General features: G+C 34.2%; 2 protein-coding genes across 2 annotated transcripts; one reads left to right on the top strand and one right to left on the bottom strand.

Moving 5' to 3' along the window:
* Positions 1–3,616: 3,616 nt before the first annotated feature.
* On the top strand, positions 3,617–7,452 carry LOC120336434 (cytochrome P450 CYP12A2-like). Its single transcript, XM_039404114.2, has 6 exons — positions 3,617–4,624; positions 4,753–4,931; positions 5,022–5,238; positions 5,625–5,828; positions 5,999–6,517; positions 6,734–7,452. The coding sequence occupies exons 1-6, from the start codon at positions 3,885–3,887 to the stop codon at positions 6,948–6,950; spliced, it is 2,076 nt and encodes a 691-aa protein (XP_039260048.2). The 5' UTR covers positions 3,617–3,884; the 3' UTR covers positions 6,951–7,452.
* Positions 7,453–12,462: 5,010 nt separating this feature from the next.
* Positions 12,463–19,162, bottom strand: LOC120336515 (G protein-activated inward rectifier potassium channel 4-like). The gene is made up of 8 exons (XM_039404207.2): positions 18,638–19,162; positions 18,215–18,366; positions 17,619–17,793; positions 16,859–17,004; positions 15,875–16,005; positions 13,975–14,121; positions 13,303–13,433; positions 12,463–12,687 (listed from the first exon to the last, which is right to left on the bottom strand). Exons 1-8 carry the CDS (start codon positions 18,851–18,853, stop codon positions 12,586–12,588), a joined length of 1,200 nt encoding a protein of 399 aa, XP_039260141.1. The 5' UTR covers positions 18,854–19,162; the 3' UTR covers positions 12,463–12,585.
* Positions 19,163–21,069: the final 1,907 nt, after the last annotated feature.

The following is a 21,069-nucleotide window of genomic DNA, read 5'->3' as shown; positions in this document are numbered from 1 at the left end:
TTCAAAACGCCACAAATATCGATAGAGGCTCATGCACACCTGCTCAAGTGGTTGGCGCAGTAAGACGCAACCGTTAAGTCATTACGTGAACGACCCTGCTACGATAAAACCACCTTACGAAAATTAAAATGAAATCGAATAAATGAGTTTGTATAACCTTGAAAAACTCACTTCAACCTCAAAAACAAAGTGTGATGAGCATAAATTAACCGAACAGTATTAACCGGAACAATGACTTCATTTTATGAGAAAAATGTCAATACATGACCCCGAAATCCATATTATGGCGTCATAACAGATGAGTTGTGGCGTCTTTGCATCAGAGAACTCTTACAATTAACATTGGCTAGGTTAGGGTGTCTCATCGTTCATATCAGTAGATTACCGCCGATATAAGCATATTCTTCATTATCGCAACCCACTCGTTTTGCCAAAGGGCTGCACTTGATCAAATTGCTTTTGTAGTAGGCTCGCGAGCTAATTTTCATGATTTTTCCTACTCAAAACGTCTCTCTCATATCTCGTCTAAAACATTCCGGGTAAAATCTTATGACTTTGGAGGAGATATAAAGTGGCAATAAATGTACGCAATAGTGTAGAGGTCAAAATAAAAAAAATTTTTGTTTTTGGCGCAGTTTCGCAGCGATGCACGGGGTATTTCAATGAAAAATACAAAATATACAGAAAAAAAATGATTTGAAACAAGCCCTTGTTTTAAAACACGATTTTTTTTTTATATTGATAAAAAACAAAACCCTATGTATAAGTGAACATTAAAACTGCACAATACTAACTCAGAATTATGAATATGATTTGCGAAATAAAAGATTGAGATTGTTCTATAAACTTTCTTGACTTCAATTCTAATGACCTCGACTAATCGACTTGCGCGTCAGGCTAATAGCCGAATTGCGTAAGTCACTTTTTGGCGGTTTTGAGTTTTATATACAATAGTTGTTTATGTAATGTTGCGCATATATCCGTTAATTCAGATTTTATCCCAAGGAAACGCGTAAAAATGGAGATTTATGTGACGTGAACATTATTGCAATTGTTTCGTCATAATAAATTCCACCATACTATTGTGACCTCACAAAGCGAAACTAATATCGGCAAAGTATTTTTCGAGTTTTTGCATCATAGATTCTAGCTTAGTGTTTATAAATTTGAATTTACACTACAGCATAGGAATGTGGGCACTTGTGATATCCACTTTCTGAGTCCAATTCATATTGGTTGGCTTTTTTTTAAAGATTCATTGCTATTTTATTTTTTATATTTAATATTTATGAAGAGTTTTATTTTCGGTGGGTGTACAGAGCGCGGTATATTGATGAAATATTCATTTCAAACATGAAAAAATAATGTTATTAAAACAGATAAGCTGTTTTGAGGATTAGACATCGTAGATAATGTAAATTACATACGTTATTCGAATGTTTGGTTTTCGAGACGGTAGGATATAGCCAAGTTGCAAAATTGCGTATGTCCCCAAGTCATAGGCACATTTCTGCGTAAGTCACAGTGCACCATTATGATGTCATGTGCCTACATCATGGAAATTAATTTAAAATCCAGATACGATCAAAAAATTGAACCATGGGAAATTATTTTCTCTAAATGGCACAACAATATCATTAGGAGATTTATTACGTTTTTCTCAAAATTGCTAAATGTGACTTACCCAATTTGGATATTAGCGTGGCGCTGTGTTTGTTACCTCTGATATTTGAGACTTTTTAACCCATGCTCGTGCTGACACAAACATGAAATTCTAGAAGTTCTCAGAAAAAAATGATAAATGTAGTATATTAAGCTGGGTTTATGCAAATTATCTGATAACAAAAGAAAACTTCAATTGTAATAAACCACACAAGATTATGTTACGATTATGTTACGTTGCGCAGAAATACATCTGAAAACAACACTTTCATTTATTTGAAATGGTATTAATAAAGTACGATTAAATTGAATATTTGGTCTCTTTATACGCAATCTGTCTCAACATTTGATATAATGAACAGTGCAGATATTTGATTTGTTGTAACATTCATTACATCAACATGTTATTGAAGAGCACACGCAGTGATCATTTTCGCGACTTCACAATGTACAGTTTGAAAGAATACTTGCAAGTAACCAATGAACATTCTGGTATTTACTTTTTGTCAAGTTCCCCAATAACGCAGTCAATCATTCCATGTTAAACCCAATAGAGTATTCAAATCTGGATAATACTAGCTACCAAAACTTATTATTAACATAATATCATGGTTCGCTACATCCTATAATTTGTTTTGAACAAATTTTACAATTTTAGGGTGAAATTGTAAAGAATATTTTAGCTGTGTTTTGTCTGTCAATATATTTGCTTAACGAATATTAAAATTGTTCAAATACAAATAAATATTAATAAATCTTACATATATATATGTCAATGTAACTATATTTCTGTTTGTCACGAATTTTCTTAGAACTCAGTAACCCAAAATTGCAATATTTAGACTACTATTGTGATATTTGAATTGTAACGCTCTGATGATAAAGTTCAAATAAATATTTGAGAACGTGCTTGCGGATTACTTGACATATTCCTCTTAGGAATCATACAGTTAGATTTTGTCAATGAAGTACTATTTAATATCTATTTTTCAAACCAAATTGTAACAAAATGAAATCATTTCTTCAGCAAAATTTGTTTGAATCAATTCAAATTTAAATTTGATTTTAAATGAAAATTAACTTCCAATATACAACCAACCGGAATACTACAAGACTCTCTGTGATACCGAAACAAGAGTTATCAACAGAATGACAACACAAAATGGAATGTTGAAGTGCAACCGCATCGTAATAAAAAGAAATCGATGGATCTGAATGGCTTTTGCGGAATACCTAGCTTGCTATTTCATCTGTGATTTGACAGTGGTTATCAATAACCTACATCAATACCGACATCAAGCCTTTTTTTGTAATTGCTATTTGCACAAGACAACCCTTATGAACTTGTGCGATTTAGGAATACCATTAAATCAAATGAATATATTCATGACCTCGTTTAAATTCATTCATTGAATTATATTTTGAAGTCAGAAATCGACCAGTAAAATTCTAAATTCTAGTCCAATCTGATGTTTATGCTATCATCTTTGAGGTATGAACATTATATACTAATTTCCCCATCAAAACGTTTTAGGTTGTTCAACTTATAATTAATTGCACGTTCATAAAATGTAAATAAAATTCCAGCCAAATAATTTATGCCATTAAATGCCTAAGTAGTTTATGAAACGTATCTCTTTACAAGTTTAGAAGTCGTTTTCATCGATCTTACGTTGTCAACACGTAGCTTTGTTAGATATTTAAATTTTGGGGGCAATTTTGAATAAAAATAAAAACAATGCTTAAAGCAAGCGTGACATTAGCAGATTATTCATGCTCTTTTGAAGCATTTTTATATTCAAAGTCAAAGTTTGAAAATCAAGGATATATATATAGGTATAACCTCGGATCCACGTCCAGTCAAACACGATTTGAGCAAAACATGCACATCTAGTGTGTTGTTATTTTGCACGCCGTTATATTCAGTTTTTAGTTTCGATTATAAAAAGCTGTAACATAAAAATCGACTTAAATTTTGCTGAATTTTTTCGGCAATGTCGCCGAACGCTCGGAATTATAAAAGAATATGATATATATCCAGACAACATATATTTATTTGTGATATATCTCAAGTTCCCTTTTTTCCCGAAAATCGTAACTATATAAAGCGAAGAATATGGTACAGTCAGACTATTTACAGTCGATGACTTGTATGACAAACTTGATTCTTGTACTAATCGTAATAATTTTATTATCGTCGTCATCAACGATTCACGGCGATTATGTCTCGATGTCTGACATCATGCCAGAAGCGATTATTCGCCCATGGTAAAAGAGAAAATTACATGTCTGCAACAAAAAATTTGCGATCAAAATATGGCAGCGAACGACAAAATAGAATGATATCAACAGGGAAGAGACGGCAAAGTTTAACATTAGCTACCGCGTGGGGAGAACCATACCTGGGTAAAAGTGTACTGCAACAAGCGACGCCGGTAAGGAAGTTTCATCCCGAAACCCATTTTAAAATGGCAGTAAAAAGTCAAGGAAATGTAGCGGTAAAGACTGACGATTCACGCGTAGACGTTCAAAACAGGAGGAGATCTAGTCAAGCAGCTACATTGTCTACAGAAAATGTGTCGAGGTGTCCATTTCACGCCGTATTTGGTCAGAAACGTGCTGCTTATGGCGAACACGACTTATCCGCAGCACATGTAAACAGTCGCGGAGATGTGATCTCGCAGCCGGCAGACTCTTCGTCCGAGACAATTGTCACTTCCATGAAACAACTTATAACAACATATCACGACACGAAGAGAAATGGGAGAAAACGGCTCCTAAATTTTCTCAAAAACTTTAGCAAAACTGACTACGGCACGACGGTGTCATCAAACACGAGAGCGTATTCTGACATACCTGGCCCGCGGGGTTTACCGTTGCTTGGGTCCGTTCTCGATTACACCTTTCTGGGACCATTTTCACCGCGACAGTTTCACAAGGCTCTTCTTTCTCGTCATTCAAAGTAAGTTTAGTTGTATTTTTTTTTTTATTCTTTTTCATTAAACGCTTATGCCACCAGGAATGGTACACGAAAGCAAGATAGATCCACTCCATTTACAATGCGAAATTAGGTGTATTTCTTGTTTTTAGATTTGGAAAAATTTTTCGAGAGAAGTTCTTGTCGGAAGAGTTTGTTTATATCTCAGATCCAAGCGATGTAGAAGTTTTAATACACAATGAAGGTGCGGCACCATGTCGTCCACACATAGACGCCATCGTTGAAAGCAGAAAACAAGGTGGTTATCCGGTCGGAATTACCGCTCTACAAGGTAAAATACTGTCATTGTGAAACTCTTACAAATTTTACATCACTTCTTTGGTGAATAAAACGAAAATTTCAATATAAAATTTATTGACAGGAGAGGAATGGGGTAAACTGCGAGGAGCAGTAAACTCGGCTGTCATGAGACCAAATATTGTCCGAACATATTTGCCCGCCCAAAAAGAAGTTGCTGATGATTTCATCGACTTCATACAAACAGAAAAATCGACAAAAACAGGAGAAATAAAAGATTTTGAAGTTTGGTTGAATAGATGGGCGCTCGAATCAGTGGCAGTGATCTTGCTTGATACAAGGTATATAGGAAATATTATCTATTGTATTATATTTGTTAAGTATATCGAATAAATAGTTGCAAAAGGGAGATTTCCAGTTACATCATCTTAGAAATATTGTAATTTCAACATGCAGCATTGCATGTTCAGACTTGACGTCGTATTACAAAACGTTTAAGGAGGGAATCGATTCGCGAATTTCAAAACGGGTGATTTATGCGAAGCTGCGATTCTAAGAACCAAAGCAAACTAAGCATATTTTGAATATGATAGCACAAACAAACATTCGATTAGCTTTTGAAACCGAAATCTTGCGAAAATCCAGTATCATTTCGTAGATGACTCATATCCCAGAAAGCAATTTCAATAACAATATTGTATTTAACACTGACTCACACTCTATCCAGGCTCGGATTGATAACCAAAGACGGGGAAAAGAAAGCTGATCCAGTGGCAGAGAGATTACGGAAAGCCATGGATATATTTTTTGATTACGGTGCCAGATTAACATTCAGCGCCCCTGTGTGGAAATTGTGGAAAACAAGAGATTGGAAGATTTTTTGTCAATCCCAAAAAGATGAATTTGAAGCTGCAGGCCATTATGTAGATAAGTAAGTGAAGTTTTATTATTTAAATCGTCTTCAACGATGTACGTTATGAAATCCAGGTTCAGTTATTAAACTGTCTGTGTAGCGTGTCCCGTAAACTAATTTTATTACAATTAATCCATTTCAATTTAAATTTTTCTTGTTCATAATTATCATACGTTTTGCAATTTCAGGAAACTAAAAGAAATAGAAAGCGCAAAAAATTGTCAATCGACATCTACGACATCTTCCAATCCTTCAAAGGCTCTTAGTTTCTTGGAGCATTTACTGGAAAAATCTGACTTAAAACGCGACGAATCTTTAACATTATGTCTTGAACTGTTGGCGGGAGGAATCGACACAAGTTCAAATGCTGTAACGTTCACACTTTATGAACTTTCCCGAAACAAAAATTGTCAAGAAAAACTTCGACAGCTCATCTTTGAAGATGAGAAGAATGGACTTTCCGGTACAAATACAAAAAGCGCAAGATATCTGAGAGCTTGTGTTGTAGAAGCGTTGCGTCTTCATCCGTTAACCTACGTCAACATGCGTAAAACAAATCGGGATATTGTCCTCTCAGGGTATCAAATACCATCTGGCACAACTGTTCGATATACGCCACATCTCATGCATCTGAAGACTGAGGACTATTTTCCAAAAGCGGAAGAATACATTCCAGATCGTTGGGCTGATCGAGCATCATCTGAGAGGTAAGATAGATATTCTTTACGACTATTGTTACATTGATTCTTCAAGGCAAAGTTTATCTTATTATGTAAAAAGAATGTTTTGGAATGTACACAATTAAAGTAAAATCGCGGTAAAGAATAAAAAAAAATCCGAATTCGTATACTATTAACTTACCATTCTAAAATAAATATCACTCCAAATATGAATAATTTAATTATTACTTATTTTCCCAACAGATGTAAGAAGCAGTTTGTATTCACGCCATTTGGTCATGGTGCAAGACAATGTCCTGGACGCAGAATTGCTGAACAAGAGTTTGATTTGCTGATTCGAGGTATTCTGCAAAACTTTCGGGTCGAATATCATCACGAAGACATGGGAGTTCAAGTTCGTTTATTCAACTGCGCTGACAAGCCTGCTAAATTTTCGTTCATTTCACTCAATGAAAATTGAAGTATTCTGACATTATGACAAGTTCATCACGATCATCGAAACAGAATGTTCATAAAAAACATGTTCACGATACCGGGTAACGACTTTTTGACCTATTTTCCAACTATGTTTGCCATGCTATGCTACTTTTTCATTGATATGTGCATAATTTTCTGCAGAACGTACGAGGTATCAATCTATGAACTTCTTTTTTAATTTTACGAATTTAATTTTACGATTAAAGGCAGCAGGTATATTGTTTCAAACCAGCTTGCTGTGGTTCTGAGGTACGCCTAAATTCATGTTATTAGTTTTGTTTACTTAATTTTAACGGTATTATCGTTTTGCCTGTGGTTACTGTATTGCGTCGTTTCTTCAATTCACTGCTTCTTTATGTTACGCATTATATTTGCCTTTTTTAGTATTTATTCTCGTTTTTTAAATGTTTTAACTTATTCATAAAATAATTTATTTCTTTTTACTTTTATGCAATTTATTGAAATTAAATATTATGAAAAATAAACACGCAATTCTGGCTTTTTTTGGAAATAATGAGCTGAATTCATTAAATAATTTCTTGAAAACCTAGAAAACTGGAAATCGCTTGTTTGGGTTGTCATATCGTATTATTAACTTGTAGATATATATCATTTAGCAAAAAATGCGTAATTTCGCAACTATATTTCGCACGATTGATTTCACTTTGCAACCAATATTTCCGACCTCACCTACTTTTGATAAACAAGTGTACATAACCAAAACCTGTGACACATTTTCGTTACGTATTTGCACAGGTTTTTCTGATTGAAAAATATCTACGATAAACCCACTATACCGTATACTTCTTGGTGAAAACATATTTATTTGGACTGAAAAAACAAGACTGAATCACTCCATTTTGCAAACACTCTTTGACTCAGAGTGTGTTTGTTAAATTGAAAAAAAAACTAAGTCATGAGCATGGAATTTATGTTTGGCCTAACAGCTCAAATGCATGTATCACACGGTGAAAAATATTGCGTTGGATTTTAGTGATCGAGGGAATATAGAAATGGAAAGTCGATGAAATTTCACTATCGAACCAACACTAATAAATCATTTAAATGGAAACAAACAATTCTTATCACACTGCCGTAATATACGACCTTTTCTGTGGTTTGAATCTATCCCGAACTAAAAATAAAACGCTTGCTGTAGTCGTGATTATATGTCTACATGGGTTGATCCGCTTTGCGGATTTTGAACCTCTGACTTTTGCTTCGAGGTATTTATGTATAGTTAAACAAGTTGGGCGAATATGTAGATTCGTCAGCCTCACTCCTGCTTGCGGTATTATGCACTGTCATCTACGGTAAACTGTCAACAAATACAAGGCGTAAATTACGTGATTGGTTGATGAAATGGATTAATTGTGTAATTGCGTGTTTATTGTGGTTTGTTGTGGTCTTATTCCCGCGCTTCAATGTTTACAACTCGTTTGTCATTTCTGAAAATAAACTTTCAGTCGATTATCAGTTTCAGAAGAAGTGCGTGCCAGGGTTTTGATAAAAGGAAAGTTCATAGGCGTTGCAGCCTTGGGGGCGAAATAAATCTGTTGTACCATTTAATGCATGATAATCAGCTAATGCCAATACCATCACTAAACTCGTTCAGCAGCTATGCTAATCATCCGCCAGATTTTCCCAGGATGATAAATTCACTGATTTGTATCCTATGAGATATGTCGTGCAGTTATATTTGAATGATAAACTTATATATCTTGTTAATGAATTAGGCCATATATCTTAAGGTCGCTGAAGACAAAAAAAATCGCTAGCAATAATTACCCCTATGTTATCACTCAATAGAAAGTTGAGCTACTTTCTTGTTCCCACCGTCGTCAATCTGTCTTACGTCCCGAATACCCCACTCCCCATAATTTTTTCAGGCTGAATTATTGTAAATTTGTTGTTGCACGAGTGAATGTTTATAATGGTATGTAATGGTAATTCGACATAATAATACTGACATAGCGACTGCCGCAGGCTCTTGAATGCAGTCATCTGTCAAGCAGAACTACTAGCAATACGTTTCATTTCAAAATTATATCAGTATTATATTCAATGTTATAGCGAATGCGAATATCAAGTAATAACCCGTACTTGAACAAATCAGAATTTAGTAAACCACAAGATAACTTTGTATTATATTGTTTGAATTATCGTAAACTGGATGAATTTTTTCATAGTATTCTCAAAACATCTGCTGGGAACGCAATGATGCGTTTGATCGTGACCGCGGTGAAAGTACATGCCTGGTATTCACGATGACAACAACAATTTTTCTGAAAAATTTCTGCAATTTCAGCCAATTTTATTCGGTTGACAAAATTAATCCCGTTCGGACAACAACTTATGATATTGAAACAATGGGTGGGCCGATGCATTCATTATAAACTTATCGTGTAATCAAATGGTTATATATAGGAGAATCGTGCGTCTATACAAATGTTAATTTTAGTTTACGTTTTACACCAAATATGGTTTATATGTTGAAGATATAATACACTCCCACAGAAAACGATGTAGTTTGCGGACGTTTTGAATCATGAGACACAAATCAATAATTAATTGTTCCTTGATGAATATCTACTCATTGCATAGTGTGGCTAACACTGGTTGCGCATTTTCTTTCGTGAATATGAACCCACCTGATGACAACGCGATTACTTTTTTCAAGTACGTGTTGTATCTACTCGTTCATTTACCAATATGCAACAGTCACGGAGAGTAAATGCGCTTTATGGGAGGTGATGTGTAGTGCAGGCAACCTAGGTTTACATATAGCAAAAAATTGACTCGTTTTTAAAAATGGAGGTAATTTCAACTATACATAGCGATAATATTTTTCAGTGTGCGTGGTATTTTTATAATTTAGGGTGAATATGCAGGATTAAAAGTATGCAGAAGTTGACTTGAGACTAGCAATTCGGATGCCGACGAAATTTTTGTACACAATGCCCGTTTTGGAGCCCAAAATAGACTATTTTGTTCCCAAAATTAGTTGGTCTTTACTGAAATGAAATCATCTCAGTCTTATGCGTTAATGGCACGTGCCCTAAAGCTTTCCTAACATTTGTGAATATATTACATTATAGATATGTGACAATAAATGTATGCTGTATAATCGAAGGAAGATATTACATTATGCAGTTTTAAATTACCTAAATACCAACGTCAGGGTTATATTTTCAATAATCCGAAATATGATTTTGGTTTGAAACGTCCATGAAAGTCAATTTTAAAGAAAATTCTTAAATATATTGAAATTGTGAAAAACTGATCATTTTGAGCACATATAACGTCCAATTCCAATATGTTGATATATATTGGCTTTGATATATAGCAAACAGCAAATTGGTTACCTCATAGATTACTATGTTTGATTAGGAAATAAACAAAGCGTTATTGTGAATGACTCTTCAATGCCTTCAGAAGGTTGTCAATTGCATCGCCTAAATTTTGAGCGTCCGTCAATCTTGTCTTGATCACTTAATATTGTTTCAATTGCTATGTATTTCTTTATTGTGGAGTGTTCGTTTTAAAATAACGATATTACTTATTTGGTCAAACTCTTTATTATGAAGAGTAAGTTAGATCTGTATAGTGTTTCTATAGCATCGAATGAAGCCACTAGATGTAATTTTAACTTTATACTACTCAAGAAATATGCAAGTACCATGTAATCATAGGTATTGCACATATCAACCAAAATAATCTAATACCATCCGCTTGGCGACTCGCGGGTCAAAATACGATATCTCCAGTGACGTCATTAGCGTGTTTGTCGTAAGATAAGATCTTCTTCTAAGATAAAAATATTTCGTCATTGCATGGAAATAAATAAACATATCTGTGGTTCTATCATCGATGAATACTCAAAACTGAAATGTTGCTAAAATGCGCAATTCGGAAGAATCTAGAATCCGTTATGGTTTCTGATTTTATCAAAACAACTTCGTGGAAAGCGATTATCAATATATATAGGAAAGTAAATAATTTTTAAGGAAACCGATGAATATATAATGTGACATGGTTAGACTAATTTGATACTTCCGTCGATAACGAGTGGTTTCGGAACGTTCAGAATAAGATGCTTTATCTATTTGAATCAATCAAAATTTTGTTCCGGGCTTTTGATTTGTAAATTAAAATTTACCGTCTTTGAACTGTGTCGTAGTGAATATCACACCCAGCTTTGCGCGTTGAATCATTTTTTTTTAGTTTTTTTTTTTTTGATTGAATCTGATTCACTTGGCTTTTGATGAAGAGACTTTAGAGTCGTCAGAGAACTTTTGTTGACCAACTCCCATTACGCATATAAAAGTGAATTATTTATTCGACGATTTTTTTATTATTATCAACCACATCATCTGTCTTTCAGCGCCCCTATTACGCATGGCGTAACAATGCAAATGTAATCTTCCCCGAGACAAAAATTACTGATCCATTGGGAATTTACGTACACCACGGATTGGTGTGTGTAATAACTTAGCAATGGCAACAGATCGACAAAGAATGAAGTCATTAAAACTTAGACATTGATTTTATTTTTAACGAGTTTTATCATAAATAAAATCGATGTAAAGCTCTCAAACTCACCCAGTCTGGGGGGTAGAAACACATTTGTGAAACAGCTCTCAATTAAGCCTAATAGCTTGGCGTCCTCGAGAGTTGAGAGTGATTTGTCAATATCGCCCATTTAGCCACTACGGGCATCAGATAGACATTTTGAGACTCAATTTCAGAATGTGATATCAGTTAATAAATAAATCGAAGATGACTAATGATTTAAAAATATGGACATAAATGAAAAATAACGCTTATGAATGGAAATATCGACGCCGACCAAGTTTTAAACGTAGAATAAGCCTTCTCTCTGAAATTTGACATTCATATTATAAATTTCGTGATTTTTACAACGTGATCCAAACAAATAAGCCCAACGACCGCGGTGTTCTTCCAAATAATCCCATAGGTATTCGTTATATATATTGTACACGGGACAGTCAATCAGCCAGCAAAATGAGTCAATTCGATAAAGGAGTGACATCCAATTATGAAAATCAATAATAATAATTAGCAGCCCGAGAAGACAATTATATGTATTGATTGGTATAAGTTCCACCTACAAGTGAAGAGTGATGTATTCTTAGTTCAGTTCTTTTTACCGAGTGTTTGCCAACATAACTGTAACTTTGGTTTCGGTATTCTCATGTGTGTTCAAATATGTGTGGTGTATGTTCTTGGAAAATGGCGTCGTCAGATGTGACCCACATTTTTTGAGGATTCATATATAGATTTTAATAAACCTATTTCATAAAGCGAAAGTCACATAATGGGTTTCGAAGATGTAACCGAATCCATGAATATCCACCATACCCCTAATGTTAAAATTAGCTTTGTATCTGACGTAGCGCACTTTCTAGATTTAGAACACTTCTACATTATACTGTAACTGTCGACAACAATAATCACGCTTAAAAATATCGGTATCCATGATACACTGCACAAATATTTTTTCACATATATTATTTGAAAATCAAAACACACATATATATACAGCAAACAAATAAAACTGAAGGCAAAGGAACATCCATAATTTGAAAAAAAAAATATCATGCTGATCCGGTCGAATACAATGCTTTTGAATTCTTGTTCGAATTTCCGTTCGAATGTGATTCCTGGTATTTCTTCATACTCAATTTTGACATTGGAACCTAGAAAAATGACAATAAGTTTTTTACTGATAAATGTGTTTAACTTTTCCGTGTAAATTCGATCTAATTCTGGATTTTAGGATTATGTTTGATTTTATCGTATAAATATATGTTCATTGAATGTATATTCTAATAATATTTTTGAAGTTCGAAAGAATTGAATTTCATGAATGCTGACTGAGTGCCACATATCCAATTTTCGGATGAAATTTCCAAGATAAAAATAATAGGTCGAAAGAGTAGGCGTGATTACAGTGAATCAATAGTTATAATTTGGTGAGACAATTGACGGAGAGGAAATTGTATTATACATGAAAGTTAGTATTGACGCTGTCTCGCAAATTTATGTATCTGTGTTAGCGGCAAATTGAAATGTTTTAAAATGATGCGTTTTGCAAATTTCAAATATATCCCGAAAATTGATGACTAAATTTGCTAGACGATATTATTCGCACTGAAATGAACAACATTTGCTACATTTATCGTATCAAATCAGATATCAAGTACCCCAAATACTTTGAAATATCTGAACACAATATAACAATTGATACTTTTTTTTATTCAAAGATAAGCCATCTTTATGCCAGGTACCTATAGCTTATTTTGTTCACTAACCTCAAATGTTGTGTGAAACTCCGAATGATCTACACTGAAATGATCACGAGCGTGGAATAGAACGGGCATAAACCGGTGACCCCAAAGTACTTCCGTGTTCAGGTATGAAGTTCTAGCCTGGCAAATCATTCCTGAAATATCAAGAAAAAATGTATCAATTACACATCACAAGAATAAACAATCGTCAATTCACGTCTTTCGATTACTCAGTCTTCAAAAGTTCCTTCCGTTGTAATGAAAACTTAGATCATTTTATCTGATAGCTTTGAAAAACAAGTTACGGATCATAATATGTAAACATTTCTGCACTTTCCATTAGAACAAGAAATAATAGCTTAGGCTGCCTACTCTAAGTGTCAAAATCAAAATCTGACGCAGTTTGATATTTCGCTCCCCCAATTTTGCAACAAAAACTGCATGTCATCTTGAAATTGCAATATTGGTGATTAAAAATAAATATTAATGTGTGGTATAAATATGTCTAGCTTTATTCAGGGCAATATTCCTTCTATAAGTGTATTGCATTTTGGTTAAGTTCAAGACAAAAATATAATTTGAACAAAATTATAAAACAAATATGACACAAATGATCATGAAACTCCTAATTAGTCCGTAATTTGACAAGATAAAAGATATACAAGAAAAAGAATTATTAATATTGACTTTAGTGACCTGTGCTCTCAATCATCCCCTCCAATATAACAATAATCTCGAATTTGTCGTTCACAAGAGCTTCTGCGTTCATGTTGTAAAACGGACTTCGATAGTCAATCTCGTGACATATAATGAGTGGTGTCACCAGAAATAGATTGTCAGCTCCTGCATTATGAAATAATAAGTCAAGAGGTCAAGATTTATCTTCATTATTGTTACGGATTAGTACTGCTAATGATCACAAAACATTAAAAACATATCTGCAAGCGAAAAAGTTGTCTGAAAATAAGAATGAAAGGTAAGAGATATCCAAAAGAAACTCCAACTTCATCATTAACATTGTCGTGTTCATTATAGTAAATTTTTACTTGTTTTCCATTATTGAGTTTTAAACTTTTTTTTCAGCGCACAATTGCAAGCCCAACCGGCAATATAGGCTGAGCGTTGGTGTTATTCGCCCAATAACTCAACAGCACGAACTTGAACGGACCCGCGAATTTGTCAAATCCGTTTAAAATTGAGGGTTAGATAATAAATGTTATCTTCAGTGTAGCAGTTAGTGTTTCAGTAGATCTACACAAGAAAGAAGAAATTCAGATAGCTCATCACTGCCACCCACTGTAAAACGGTGAAATGGCTACACAGGAATAAAGAAAATCCCATGGCCCACATACTGAATAAGCACGAGGTAAATCTTTAAAACGTTTGCCATGTGAATAATGCGCATATCCACAACCTCATATAACGTATTTCTTTAGGTCTTTAAAATTAACGCTACTACTAAACAATGAAAAATATTATAAATAAAAAGATTGGTAAATGGTCCATGTATTAAAATAGCTCTCTTAAACTAATTACGCCAACATGTCAATATGCCGAACCCCAAATACTTGGATGTCTGTATCTAATTCGTGTTATCCGAGTAGCAGCAATCATGTGAATAATCATTTTATTTTGTAGTTGAGTGATTTTGACCTTGCTTTCAGAAAAATGAATGAATGGAATATAGGGCTTTAAGTTTATGTTTGAGTTCCAAACTTCATAAGTGTGTGGCACTAAACCAGCAAATCCAACACTTTTTAAGCTGAAACTTCCGAGATTTAATTTGTAGATATATATTCATTAATTCATTTAATTGTAAGTGTTATTGTAATTGTTATTGTAATGTTTTGCTTTTGAATAAGACAAAAACAGAAGTCGATAGATGGATTCTAGCTCATTTGCATTTGTTTGGATAAATGCTGCGAGTCCAACATCCGACTCAATAAATAGTTCCAACATATACAGCCGGTTCAATACTTCAATCACACTGTCGAGCAATATATGGTTACGACTAGCGAGTAAGCAATGTCCGTGCTTCAGGTGACGGCGAATTGATGAATTTTTGCGCATGGCCTAATTCTGGAAATGTCATCTATTATTTATGAACATTCCAAGAACGAGGTATTAAAATATTGTACATTATATGGAATCTGTATAATTCCGCCATCCACAAATAATGAAATTCCAATTATGTTCACTTCGCTGTTGTTGGAGATTTCTTGTTTGCTTAAGGATACTTATTCTAAGAATACTTATTTAAATAAATAAATATAGAAGATGCGTTCCGCTATGATGGCGTGTTGAATACTGGGGCTGACATATTAACTCACGAGTTTAAAATATTTTAAAAACTAACAGCGGAAACAATTTATACATTTTCCTGGTTAAACAATAAATTTGTGTAAGAATGTGGGGTTAGCTGCAGAAAACTCCCATAAATGCTAGAAAATATCGCCTCCATTGAGTATTAAGAACACTTAAACGCAAAAGATATTCTTCCGTAGCGCAATGAAATAAGCGTTGGTGTTGAATATTTTCCATTTCGATTTTTATGCCAGAGTGTACAGTTATATAAGAATAAGCTGAATACCAATACCTGTATCAAAGCCGACGTTAATGTCATCCTGATGTAATCCAATGAATTCACCTTCGAGAGTTCTTGTTGATTTCACCAATTTTGCTCGAATTTTACACTGGATAAGAAGGGAATTTCGAAGATTTGCAACTCTAAAATAAAAATGGATAAAACTCTCGGGCCAGTACAAAAATTCCAAATATGCATTTATGGCAAAAATGAAGCCGACCGTTGACGCAATTATGATAGCGACGAATCGATGATTCGTTATTGTGCATACAGTGCTTTTCAGAACGACTCTCACGTAAAAACCGCAAATTTAATTTCAAGGTACCGGTGAGCCATAGCCATTGCATCCATTTTTGTGAAACAGTAGTTCTCAAACGGTGGTGCGCACCCCATAATGGAGCGTAGAAAAATTTTTTGAGGGGACGTAAAGCTAAAAGTAAAAATATTTGTTAGATTTGCTCTTGCCCGCCTTATTTCGAATATTTACATTTCTTTATTTTATAGATTTATTTACTATGTAGAGGTATTTTCAACGTGTTTTTTGAATAAAACATACTTTCGCGCCTTACTATCTGTTATTTGTAGCTTATTGTTAGCTAGTTATTTTTAAGTTGGATTAAATGGTTAAAATGTTTGAGAACCACTGTTCTAGAACAATTTTAGGTAGTCCTGTAGTATGCGAACCAAGATAGCGGACACCGGAACGTAGTATGTGTACCAGGTTAGGGTTAGACCATAATTTTATTCCAATTTTAGTTCTATTACAAGTTCGGGGACTAGCCAAGTGCCTATCGTATATTTGTACCTGTATTTATTGCCTAACCCCAACCTGGTACATATACTACGTTACGGTGTTCGCCATCTTAGTTCACATACTACGGGAGTACCAAATTTTAAATGTGCCTCGATCCTCATTGAAAACGAAACATTTTAATCTGTTGGGCGCAATTATGAATAAATATTGTTGAAAAAAAAATTTCATCAAGTTTTCCTAACCTGAACATCAGACAATACTTTCCATCTCGGAGAGTCAGGACACATTGATCACTAAAAACCAAGGTTTCTGCTCGATTTTTCGGTTGAGATAACTTGATGAATATGCAACCAACCATAAATGCATCCACGATGCTTCCGATTAGAGCCTGAAATTTGAATGATAAGTGTGTTTAGCTATAATCAAACGAAAAACCAAAATATGTAGCCTAAGGTACGATTTTAAACGAGTTCCGAATCACGTGCCTGAGATGCAAGTTTCTGCAACTAACCATGGAATTGTAGCTTTAATGAAATACAAGTAGAGACTAAATATTGAAAATATGACACCCAGAATATGATTGCAATTATTGGCTAATTTAGTAAACGTGTGTCTGGTTCGTGTGATTGAACCAGTTTTATTTCAGTGCAGTATTTCATTCCAAGATTTGTGGATTAATGGAGGCATGCTCAACTCAAAATAAACTAACTGATTATGCATTTACGATTTTGGAAGAATAAACTGCACCTAATACTGAATACAACGATCGAATTGTAAATTGTCAATTTTCGACATAAATCGACAATTATTAAAAATGATAATAAGAGAATTTTGTGATTCATCTAACAGGGGTATTTCGATCAATTTTACTGCTATTTTCTCAACGGCATACTTCGTTTGCTTTGTTGTCATCGAAACAGGCGACGCTTTGAACAGATTCTAAGACGCGTTAAAGCTGCCCATAACACAGACCCACATGTCAGACTTAACATCTCAGCCTACCTGTATAACAAATAAAAGTATGGCTTCCGGACATTGATCAGTGATTGCTCGCTTGCCGTATCCAATGGTTGTTTCGGTCTCAATAAAAAACAAGAAAGCTGTAGCATACGAATAAACCTTTTCAACACATGGGTTGTGATCAGTATCATTCATGGCGTGAGCAGTCACATCTCCCCTAAAAATCAAAAATATTAATCAGAAAAGAATTTCCAATCGACGTCGAGAAGAGTGCATGGGGAAAAGGCAATTTTTCAACTGGTACCATAATTGTTGTCCTTTTTGAAAATATAGCGATTTCGATTAGAGCACATGAATTTATTATCACCTCATACCTGTAAGAGAGATTCAAAAACGTGGAAATATAAAATTGAATAAAAATTTGATTTTTGCTCTTGAGTGCGAAGGTCTATAGTTATACCAATTTTGAGCATTTTACTCATCATCCCTGAGAAAAAATCAATCGACTTGATCCAATTTGTATGTAGGCTGGTACTAAAAGGTGCTGATTGTTTGGTGCAGTCGATATAGCCAAATCCAAATTCTCTTGAGAGTTTAATGAAAAAAAAAGCTGATGAAAATCTTTATTCCTGGCTTACCTGATAAATGCTACAAACCACCAAAAAAATCCGAACAACGACCATCCAGCAGTATAAACGAGAACAAATATGATAATATTGTATTTCCATCTCAAATCAATCAAAGTTGTGAATATATCCGTGACATACATTCTTCCCATTTGAATAGCAGACTAAAAAATACATTATTTATATTCTTATATGCTGATTTTCTGAATAGTTTTTTAAATAAATTCCTATTCTTTTTTACAGATTCTCGGAGATAATGAAATAAAATTCTAAAGCTAAGGAAATTGGAAAATGCAATTATAATCAAGGTTACCTACCTGAGTTCTCAATATCTATTTTACCTGTCCGTGAAAAATGAAATGCCGCACTTAATTCAATTAATTAACAAAGATTTAGATGTATAATACCTCAAGTAACACATGTACTTCAACTTACTCTTCTAATATTGCAATGTCCAGTCTTAGTCATGAATCTGTCGGGTTGTTTTGTTTTACTTTTTGCTTTGGTTGTATCCTGGTTAACATTACACATTCCACCCATTTGTGAGTCTATCATGGAAGATCCTTCCACAGATTCTCCACGAAGGGCAGCCAGTTTGGCTGACATCTGGACTCCTCCGCCAACAGTGGAAGCTCTTCGACTCATTGACATTGTAGTAGTTTTTTGTCAAAACTGAATCTTGGTAAATAGTTAATAAATACACTGAATAACACTTTATGGAAGAATACAAATGAATGGTTTGCGAATACGAATGAATTAATGGGAATATCAACAGGTTTGAACGGAATTGTTGTTGTAAAATTGTATAATTGTTGTTAGGTAAAGTTCGTCTCGTCGCAACAGAAGATTTTAACGACAGATCACGCTCAAGAATCATTTCATAAGCGTATTACTATGTAATTGAAGAGTAGTCAAACCTTGCAAAATATCATTTCGTAACAAAAATCATTGTCATGACCTTTGCTAATTTGAGCTGATTTCTTGTTTTGTGAAACACTGTTCTTAGACTCGCGTCTAATTAATCACAATTAAGTAGAGAACTTCAATATATATATTTTCGTTTGGCGGAATAATTTGTTATTATACTCATGCTCATATCAGCGATTACAATCAAAATCATAGGGAAGATTTTTGACCTTCAAATACAAAATGCTAGTCTTATCAACTGCTGATTATTTACCCAAACTACTACACTCCACTATTGTGTATAAATCGCGTCGTTCCGGAATCAGGGTCAAATTTGAATAATCTCAATGGAGCCGGAAAGTAAAAGAAATTCTTAAAATGCATGCAAATCAATCAATCGAAAATATCTATATATAGATAAGCTCTCAACCCCAAATACTTTGTACAATCACAAATTAAAAACACCTATGCTGCTGCTACCTCTACTGATTCATTATGATTATGCATAATGATTAACAAAGAATTAAAAACCACAGAACATTTCCTAAAGTCTCAAAAGTCCAGTACAAATCTTGCGTATCATTAAGAGTAGGAGATTTGGTGAGGTTCATTTACTTGTCATTTGACAGGATGAATATTATGGGGGCAATAGTACAATTCGTGTACTGCCAATCGATAGACGAATTCGTGTATAATTCGTCTGTTAATTACTTGAAACAAAACTATTGCAGTCTAACTAACTGATGACTACTAGCCCGCCAAACCACCTATCAACTAAGTTGTGTACACTCAACTGCCTATTACAATATTCAATCATTCCCGGGAAGGCAATATAATATTCAATATGAAAATTCTTGCCGCATTCAGACTCCAGTCAACATGCTGATCAATAAAGACTACGTCGCTCGCTATTTCCCAACGTAATGGATTATTATCGACCGACGAAGAACTCGGTCGTTCAATCGTCAGGGGAACATATCGATCGCTCAGGAAGATTTTGAATAATTACATTTGTTCTTCTTACGAGAAGTGTATTTAAAATTTAATAATGAATTATGTTCGTTCGTGATAGGACGAGGAATAGAACTACGTAAGGAAGATTTATCATGCTTACCCCATTTCCAATTAGAGAAGATTGGCAATACGTTCATCTTCTGAAATATACATCGCATGCAATATAATCCGCTTGTAATTAGCACTAACGTACGTGGGAGTTTTAACACGATTTATTTCGCTGTGTTCCTATTTCACAGTCATTTTGCGACGCCCCCAAAATTGGTAAATTGTATATGTTGTGTAAATGTATAAGTGAAGGAGATTTCAGAGCAAAAAATATAAATTTTTAACACATTTTATGCAACAAATTGCAGCACTTAAACAACGAAATTATATTCAATATGCTTTGCAATATGGGAGTTCGAGCGCAATTAAAAAACACGTCTGCTTATAATTATAAACGGGCGTGGAAATAACCTATTGATCGTTTTGAAATTTTTGTTGTTGTAGCAAAAATACTTTTTGTAAGTGGACAATAATCTTTGAGTCTATATGGTAAAGAATTGCTCCTTTGTTGGACACGATGTATGAATCAAATTGTTTTTCCAAATTGTTGTTATTCACCTGCTCAAGCTATTCCTGTTGTTGAAGCAGAAACTTTCAGTACAAAACTTTGCAGTATTGAGGCATATGAAATTGTAAGCTGACCGAATGGGTATAATAAATACACCAGAATAGAAAAACCACAATCTTCCGTCCGTTTTGATTATCTGTGGTCTATTATTTAATAGTCCGTTAATTCCTAATGGAAGGAAATCAAAAAATCTACCACATGTCAACTCCTTGTAGATTAAACTTATTCTGTATCAGCTTCGCTGTACATAGATCGCAATGCTATTTGTAGTGGAATATGCCAGCAAAAGAGGGGGAAAAACTCTAGCACAGCGATTCTCAACCTATTTAAA

Source organism: Styela clava, chromosome 2 (assembly GCF_964204865.1).
Source record: "Styela clava chromosome 2, kaStyClav1.hap1.2, whole genome shotgun sequence".
NCBI lineage: Eukaryota > Metazoa > Chordata > Ascidiacea > Stolidobranchia > Styelidae > Styela > Styela clava.
This window is presented reverse-complemented; position numbering and strand designations above follow the sequence as displayed.

Coding starts and splice junctions, on each gene's coding strand:
- LOC120336515 (XM_039404207.2), bottom strand. CDS start 18,853: ATGTCAATGAGTCGAAGAGCTTCCACTGTTGGCGGAGGAGTCCAGATG. Junction 17,794..18,214: donor TGGTTTGTAGCATTTATCAG/GTAAGCCAGGAA, acceptor TTTGATTTTTAG/GGGAGATGTGACTGCTCACG. Junction 12,688..13,302: donor AGTTTCACACAACATTTGAG/GTTAGTGAACAA, acceptor TCATTTTTCTAG/GTTCCAATGTCAAAATTGAG.
- LOC120336434 (XM_039404114.2), top strand. CDS start 3,885: ATGTCTCGATGTCTGACATCATGCCAGAAGCGATTATTCGCCCATGGT. Junction 4,932..5,021: donor CGGAATTACCGCTCTACAAG/GTAAAATACTGT, acceptor ATTTATTGACAG/GAGAGGAATGGGGTAAACTG. Junction 5,829..5,998: donor GCAGGCCATTATGTAGATAA/GTAAGTGAAGTT, acceptor TTGCAATTTCAG/GAAACTAAAAGAAATAGAAA.